General features: G+C 41.2%; 1 protein-coding gene across 1 annotated transcript; it reads right to left on the minus strand.

Annotated features, from left to right (window-relative positions):
* Positions 1 to 7508: 7508 nt before the first annotated feature.
* LOC142290072 (olfactory receptor 52B6-like) lies at positions 7509 to 8319 on the minus strand. The gene is made up of 2 exons (XM_075334013.1): positions 8123 to 8319; positions 7509 to 7953 (listed from the first exon to the last, which is right to left on the minus strand). The coding sequence occupies exons 1-2, from the start codon at positions 8317 to 8319 to the stop codon at positions 7509 to 7511; spliced, it is 642 nt and encodes a 213-aa protein (XP_075190128.1).
* Between the last annotated feature and the right edge of the window lie 957 nt (positions 8320 to 9276).

A 9276-nucleotide genomic window follows, 5' to 3' on the forward strand; every position in this document is an offset into this window, starting at 1 on the left:
TCCTTTCGTACCGATAGAAGGGGAGAAAATGGCCTAAATTTAGACTACCTCATGTTGTGCAAATTGTAGCATATCCAGTGCAGAATCGACCATCATCTGGTTTCATCTATAAAAACAAAAACTAAAAGAAATATAGATTAGATCATTCCTATAACAGACATATATTCCTACATTCATAATAATCCAATAAACATGACATAACTGTTGCAAAAGAAAGGCCACCTTTAAAGCCTGCTTTAAAGCCTATCCAATATGTCTGCTGCTAGAAAAATATAATAGATATCTACTTCCTCCCTTTTTATATATACTACTTTGACAAAATATATAGATCTATAACAGTAAACAATATGATTAACCAACAAATAAATATAACTTATACTCTACTGGGAAATTTTGGAACCTTACAACAGGGTTCATAGATATTCTGTATCTACAAAAAAAAAGGAAAATAATCAATATTGGCAGTTTGTATGCAAAAATAATAGAAAACAAAAACATAACCATAAAAACAAAAAAACCCTAATTTGTATATTTTAAAAAATATACTTTTCCCTGCAAAATTAATTTAATTATTTAAATAGCAGCAGAATACTATTGACAATCTCCTATGAAATTTTGAACTCTAAAGATTAAACAAAATCCACTCCACCAGCCGGAAAAAGCACTTGTTAGTAAATAAAACAGAAACCGCTTTGTAAATCTGCTGAAACTACTTTTTTTTTTTTTTTACAACTTATAATAACTAGCAGCGTACTGTATACCCTCCCACACATCCCTGCAGGAGTGCGAGAGCATCATTAAAATTGATAGCTTGGGACTGGAAATCACTGCAACAAAAGCAAGCAGTCCGGGGCTCCCCCCTGTGTCATTAGAGAAGGTTGGGGCAGACTCCTGGGTGCAGCCGGACTGTGGGCAGTATCTTGGGAAATCTCCTGGGACTGATTTAAAGGGATACTATGATACTCTGGGAAAAGGCACGGTTTTGAGGGTACCTGGCCAAATACTGAGATTTGGGGGCGTGACACTTCCTTTGATAGCGACCGGGCTGACCACAACACCAACAATTCTGTTGCTGGCTTTGTTGATTGGGAGCTACGTATACGGGGTTTGGACTTTGTTGGGGCATGGGCTGTGGCGGGGGCTGCACCGGCACATTTGTATATACCAATTGATCTTGAGCCCATCTTTTTAAAGCGGCACAATACTGTTGTCCACTTTGGAAAATGGTGTCATCAGTGCCTGGGGGCATTGTGAGATGGGGCTCCATTAAGGGCCAAAAACTGTCTCCTGCTTTTACTTTGGTGAGATTAACAAGGTCCTTCCGGGCAGCTGAGTATAACTGATGGACCTGTAGCATCTTCCTATAAAATCGCATAGGGTTAATGCTGGGATCTGGCAGGCAGGGGATTAATGCCGCTGACTGGGTGGGGTTGAAAGGGACATATTTAAATGAGGGCTGTTCCTCGTCAGGTTCGGGGTAAGGCTCACTATGTATCCTAAGGGAAAAAGGGGGATCCAAGGGGAGGGGATTGGTAATTGGGGAGTGTGACTGCAGACTGGCCGGTAAGGGGAGAGACGGCATTGCAGGTATGGGAGGGAAAAGGGGTATGGGTGTGGAAAGGGTTAAGGGATGCTGTCTAGTGACTGCAGCATCTGTGAATATCTCCGAGACGGGGAATAGAATGGGGATGAGGTTGTGGGACAGCAACAAAACAACCTGTCGGAGGACCCTCAGATCTGTCCTCAGACTCGGGTAACATAGAAAAACACAACATCTCCTCGCTCATCCTCTTCTTTGACCTCAATATATCTTTCTGATAGCAATATCTGCAATACTCTGTTAAACAATTCAGCATCAATCAACAAATACTACTCTGGAAATCTCCGGTGCACGTTACACAGCTGAACTCTCCAGCACGTGCCCCTCCCTAAGGAATGCTTACTAAATCCACTGTGAATCCTCAGCTTTCTTAACCTTGTCTTCTCCGTTCTAAACATTTTTGCTATCTTGGTGGTGTCTGGATTACACTAATATGACTATGCGGTGTAAGCGTTAAAGCCCGGCCGGACTTAAGGCTACACCTCTATACTAGCTGGCAACTCCTCAGCTATATCTATCTCAAACCTGGTCACAGATCTTTCTAAAAAGTAGCCCACTGATCTTTCAAAAAATTGATCACAGATCTCGCCAAAAATTAGAGCACTGATCTTCCAGAGCTTGGTCAAAAACTAGCCCAAAACTTTAGTCACAGATCTTCCCAAAAAAAAAAAATGGGTCACTGATCTTCCAAAGATTGGTCAAAAATTATTGTAATAAGGGTCCCGTGTCACGGAGGAGGGGTACAAAATGTATTCCCTCCGGACTTGATCAGCTGCACCAATATTTTTTATTGTCCTAACTCACTATCTTCGGTCACGTGAAAATCTTCCGTGTCACGGAGGAGGTCGTATAAGAATGCATATGCACATACAAACAAGTTCCGGCCTCCGGACTTGGTCAGCTGTACCAATATTTAAACGTCCTAACTCGCTATCTTCGGTCACGGGAACCCCCCCGCGTCTTTAATTACAGACCGGGTCAGTCTAACTAGCTAGATCCAGCCACCACCGTCTTTCCTGCCCTAACAACCGTCCTCTGGATCCCTTGTGACACTCGATCCACACCTCAGGGCTGGGATCGTGCTCTGAGCTCCAGCGGGAAACACCCCTGAGTCACAATCAGGTACCTTTTAACACCGATATGGACACACAGCCCGTCACTCCCTCCTCTCCAAAACCAACCACAACGGTAGTGAATACACAGTATGTAACACTTACCCGTGGGGTCGGAGGTGATCAGCCTGGTTGGAGCGGAGGGAGGTCTCAGTCCGTGACATCCAAACGATCAGAATTTGCAGGTCGGTATTGCGTCCTTGAAGGAGCTCCACGTTGGGTGCGCCAAACTGTCAAGGGAGGAATTTTGGGTCAAGACTGCTAATGGAGTCTTCGTTTAGGATCCAGAGACGGTGCCCCATTAATGCTGTATACCAGTGCCGATATATATCAATGTATATAAGACAAAGAACACACAGACAATATGCTCTCTCCTTGAGTCAGCAATACCCACTGAGCTCATTATTATATTGAAAGAAACTTAATTATTACAGAAGGCACCTTCGGCCTTGAAAATGATACACAGAGTTTATGGGAGTGTCACTCCCCTATTTCTCCCAGCAGATGTTCATTAAAACATTCTTTCTGTGTGGACACTACTGATAAGAGTTTGTAGCTTCACATTTTGGCTTCATTATCTTTGGTTAACCCCTTCATGACTATACAACTTTAAATTATACTATAGGTCTGTGCAATGGCTACATAGACAGACAGATAATTTTGCATCTACATCTAGATTTTGATTTAGTTATATACACAGATATTCTTATTACGTTTAAACAAACATACTACAGCTCAGGTGACCTCCACATTCCTAGCATCCATTTCGCTTCATATTTGGCTAACATGTTCTTTAATTTGCCACCCATGGGTGACATTGATGCCCCTAAATTTCAGAGACTTTTGTTTACAACCATGGTAGAACTTAACATGCCTTGGTAGAGTTTTAAAAAGTGAGACATTGTCCATTGTCCTCGTTGCACAGATGTCCTTCACATGCTCCCTCACCAGCATGTGGAGCAACCTGGAGGTGAGCCCCACGTAGGTGAGAGGGCATGAACATGAGGCAAAATAAACCATATGTTTTGTACCACTATGGTGCCTAATGTTGTCCATTTAGTTTGTCTATTAAACTGAGGATGGAATGCAGACGAAGGAGACAGGTTAATCCCTAACCGAGAGCAGAAAGTCCTCCAAAAGTTGTTAATAAATTAAGTTTCTCTATCAGAAACAATATTAGAAGGGAAATCCATGGAGTCTGACAATCTCATGTTTAAACACCTGGGCTTAAGTTTTAGCTTTGGGTAACAACGGTAAAGTGATAAAATGTGTCATTTTAGAAAACCTATCCACCACAACAAAATGACCATATTACCAGCAGTAGATGGTAGATCTGTAATGAAGTTGATGAAACTGTCCATCCAAGGTTGACTAGGGACACCCAAAGGCTGCAGACAACCGGATGAACGAGAGTGTTATGCATTAGAGCACGCCCAGATGGGAGACGCAGACACATAGGACACCACATCGCACTGGATACTGGGCCACTAACCACAATGCAATATGAGATCCAGAGTACCTTTCACCCCAGAATGGCCAGCCAAAACAGAATCATGATGTTCCCCAGAAACCTAAAGTGAAGATTCTGGGGAACAAATGACTTGATATCTGGAACCCCAGATGGCGCCTCACCTTCAACCTCAGTGCTGAGCGCTGACACCACCACTCCTTTCTGAAGGATGGGGACAGGTTTAGCACAAGGTTCCAGCCCCCGAAAACTCCTGGACAATGCATCGGACTTAGTGTTTTTAGACCTCGAATGATATGTTGCAATAAAGTTAAACCTATTGAAAAATAATGACCACCGAGCTCGTCTCAGTGTAAGACGCTTAGCCGAATCTATGTAAAGGAAATTTTTAGTGTCAGTAATTGCAGGAACAGGATAGATAGCTCCCTCCAGAAAGGGTCGGCCTTCCTCAAATGCTAATTTGAAAGAAAGTGATTCCCTATTACCAATATCATAGTTACGTTCAGCCGGAGATAACTTTTTAGAAAAGGCGGCACATACTGTAGATGCAGTTTACAAACAGATTGTCCCTGGGACAATACAGCTCCTACCCCCACCTCTTATGTGTCAACCTTCACTGTGAAGGGTTGAGACACCTTAAGCTGCACTACTACAGGTGCCGATGAGAAGCATTTTTTTAGACAAGCAAATGCGTACAAAACCCTCTCAGACTTTTTTATCATGTCACTCAAAAGTTTTGCTCAGGCAGAGAAATTCTTAATAAACTTGTTGTAATAATTTGCTAAACCCAACAAACGTCACAAAGGTTTAAGGTTCTTAGGTTGGTCCCATGTCAATATAGCCTGAAATTTAGTGGGATCCATCCTAAAACCAGAAGTGGAAATTATGTAACTCAAAAACAGAAGTTCCTGACCGTGAAGACACACTTTTCCAATTTTGGTACATTTTATTTTCTCTGAGAATTTGCAAAACTTGCCTGACATGTTTCATATGAAAACCAAAATACTGTGAATAAATGAGAATATTGTCAAGATAAATAATAACAAATTTCCGTAATAGGCGTGAGAAGCCATCAATAGCAAAATGTTGAAAAACCGCAGGTGCGTTGGTCAGACTGCATGGCATCACCACATTTTCTAAGAGCCCATCAGGCGTATTGAATGCTGTTTTCCACTCATCCCCCTGTCTGACCCGAATCAGATAATAGGGCCCCTCAGGTCAAGCTTTGAGAACCATTTAGCATCAGCAATCTGATTAAATAGTTCTGGAGTGAGTGGCATGGGAAACAGATCATGGACCGTTATCTAGTTAAGCTCACAGAAGTCTAGACATGGTTGCAGTCCACCATCCTTCTTTTTGACAAAGAAAAACTGGCAGCCACAGGAGACGAGGATGACCTAATGTGCCATTAAATCAGCTCTCTGCAATATACTGCTTAAGAGCTAGTTTCTCAGGGTCTGACAGGTTATACAGTCTGCACTTGGACAACTTTGCCCCACGCTTCAACCTTATAGTGCAGTCAGAGTATATGCAGCGGCAACTTTTGACAACCGTTCTCAGAGAAGACATCCCCAAAATCTGAGAGAGGATCTGGAAGACCAGTAGTTATACCCAAAATACAGGTCCATAAACAGTGTTCCTTACAGTATGAGCTCCACTTCATTATGTCCTGGGCTTTCCAGTCAATAGTTGGGTTATGTAATACAAACCAGGGTAATCCTTAAACGAATTGTGCTGGTAGGTCTTTGGAGTACCCATATGCAGCGTTCCAACCCCTGTACACACTCCACAAAACTCCTTTGAGAGAAAGGTTATGAGTCAATGGCAAAAATCCATACGGGACTAGATAATAATTTCCCCTTTAACCCAAATGAGTGAGCAAACTGTGCATCAATAATGTTAGCCCCAGAACCAATGCCTTGAAAAACCATTATGGGGACATATTGGTCCCCTACCTTAGCCCTAGTGGGTATAATACACCAAGATTCAGTAGCGGAGGAAATAGACCCAGGTTGAGATTCTCCAACCCACCTGAGCCTAAACGTTTTTCCGTCTTTTTAACTAGGACACAGCAGCACACGGACCAACACTGCAATAAAGTATAGCCGGCGTGGGAAGACAGATTCCACCAACTTAAAAGGGCAGGGAGCAAATGATCGAGTTTTTAGCAAAACTCCATGTGACACTGGATTTGTGCAAATGTGGAGTATATTATTTTTTCATCATTCATATAGCCTATGGAAATCATTCACATAGATGTAATTACACAAAATACATGGAGAAACCGATATGTCTTATGATGATGCCTATACACTTTGTCTCATGGTTTCTGTAGCAGAAAGCCAAAAATATCTTCTTGACAATGAAGTGACAAAACAGTTACTAAGATCCTTAAACTGTTGGTCCTCTGGGGTTTACAAGACTGAGTAGCCATGCTCCATAGCGTTACTTACATAAGAACAGGGACAGATGCATTAGATTGTAACTGTTATTTTTATTGTATGTCAAAAAATGGTCATTAATTAGTTTATTTTATTATTAGGACAAAAACAATTCTATTTATTATGAATTGTTTTTAAACTTTGGATTGTTGCTTTGTGAATATTTAGGAATCTGTGTGACCTTTCTAGTGAAGTCCTGTGATATCACGAGTTTCCTTTCTGTGGAAAAGATTTAAGCAGATATAAATAAAAAGCTAAAAATAAGAATGGATTAAAAAAAAATAGAAGCATTAATAGTTTATTTTTTATCAATTGACAAAAGGGAAAGTGAAAGAACGAAAGAGAAATCAAAATCACATCAATATTTCTTATGACCACCTTTTACCGTGAAAACATTTGCAAACCATCGATTCTTCTAGGTTCACTGGTCACTTGCACAGTTTTTGAGGGAACTTGGCAGAAAGTTGTTCCACAATCTTGGAGAACTGACCCCAGATCTTCCGTGTATGAGGCTTGTGCAGATTCTTCTTCTCTTCATGTCACCCCAGACAGATGGGATGATGTGAGATCAGGGCTCTGTGGGGTCATCACTTCCAGGAGTCCTCGTTATTAAAGACATTGGCTGGATATTTGGGTCTTATTTCTGCTAAAAAAAATGTTGAGGCAATCACCTCCATGATGGCTGTGTCTACCTTAAGTTCTTAACATTGCATTCTTCAAAAAAATGGGCAACGCTGAAGACCATAGATGCAGAACTTTTTTTTGACAGATCCTTTCTTGCCCAAATGATTAAATGATAACTTTGGCACTTTGTGGGTTTGTGTAATTTAGAAAAAAATTACAATATAAACAACACAAACTAGGAATTACTTGGATTTACCCAACGTCTACTTCTGAAGGATTTTCTTTAAATTACTAATCATTTTAGTCTTTAAAGCGTGTGTCCTTATGCCAAATATTAAATGATTTAGGGCCATGGAGGCTGTTGGGCCACCGATTGAGATCACCAAGTGTGTAACAACAGACAGGGAGCCACGACTTAACCTATACCTGAAGCTGACAAATAAAACAGTCACCATGAAAGTCAAGAATGTGATGATGTGGGTCACTAATGTATGGATGGCTTTCTGAGAGGCTTCCATAGAGATCTTCAGGAAAATGAAAAATGTCTGTATGTAGCAGAAGATCACAATTATTAAGGAGCCTCCGTGCACAAGTAAGGACAAAAAACTACCGTAGGCATCATTAACAAGTGTACTGACACAAGACAACCGGGTGAGAGACATGGTTTCACAGTAAACATTATTGATGCTGTTACCACATAATGTTAACCTGAGCCCCAATATGACAGTTACCGTGTGGACTTTCAACATCACCAACCAGATGACAGCCAAACACTGTAAAGCCCTCTTGTTGGTCATCAGAGAGTGGTATCTCAATGGAAAACCTACAGCCAGGTATCGATCATAGGCCATGAGCGCAAAAGTTAGAGACTCCGCACCAGCAAAGTTCTGAACGCAAAAGGCTTGGGTCAAACATGCATGCAAAAAATGAGATGGTGGAACATCCGGATAGCAAGTCTATGGCCAACTTGAGGAGGGAAGCTGAGCTGCCAAACATATCATTCCACATTAAGTTACATATGAAGATGTACATAGGTTCATGGAGAGATGGTTCTGACCATACAATGTATACCATTAATGTACATAAGAATACTATGCTGAGATATATGAAGAGGGCAACTATGGAGTACATATATTTCAGGTGCTCCATTTCCCTAAGCCCTAGAAGGACAAAGACCTGGACATTAAGGTCCATCGATGCATTGAACATTTTTTCAGCCTTTCAGTTTATGATCACACAGAATAATGCTGGGAGGTCTGTAATGGTCGTGTAGAGTGGATTTATATAGAATTGTATCAGAGGAAAGAATTCTCCTGATTAAAATATGACAGATGAGCAGCGACAGACACCGGGAGACTGCGCCCAGAGGAATTACACCCCAGACACCGACTGCTATTAATGAGTTCAGTAGTGACTTTAATGAGTTTCCATCCAACATTCATGTTTATATAAACAAGTCGTTGTGAGACCAAACAGTAAAATGATGAAATAGGTTTAATGAACCAATAATTGTCTACTATCTATACATAAAAATGCTTAAAGGGCAAAAGTCAAGTTATCTCTAGAGTAGAGATGAGCAGTGTTCAAATCGAACTGTTCGTCAATCTCAAATTCGACCTGTTTTAGGCGAAGTTCGAGTCGATCGACGAACGCGAACAATTAGCTTCAAGTTCGACAGTTCGAGGTTATGTTCGATAACGGTTCAATCACCAAAAGCGTAACTGGCTTTTCACATACAGGTTTTGCTGCATGTTTCTTCAGCAAAAAGAATTACATGTCAATTCTTCTCCGCAGGTCTCTGCGGTATTTCAGGGCTGGGAAAAACACAGAGTGACAGAAAGAAATCTACATTCAGGACAGGAAATAATAGGGTGGGCTTAAGTGGACACAGTGCTCCACAGACAGTCCACAAGTCAAACCTATGAGATAGTTTATAGGGTGTAGGGTGTTGCTTCTAATAATGGGCCTGGAGAAGCCATTTTCATAGACAGGTAAAATACACATAGTGTAGTTTCTAGATTCAGAATTACA

This window comes from Anomaloglossus baeobatrachus, chromosome 2, assembly GCF_048569485.1.
Source record: "Anomaloglossus baeobatrachus isolate aAnoBae1 chromosome 2, aAnoBae1.hap1, whole genome shotgun sequence".
NCBI classification, from domain to species: domain Eukaryota; kingdom Metazoa; phylum Chordata; class Amphibia; order Anura; family Aromobatidae; genus Anomaloglossus; species Anomaloglossus baeobatrachus.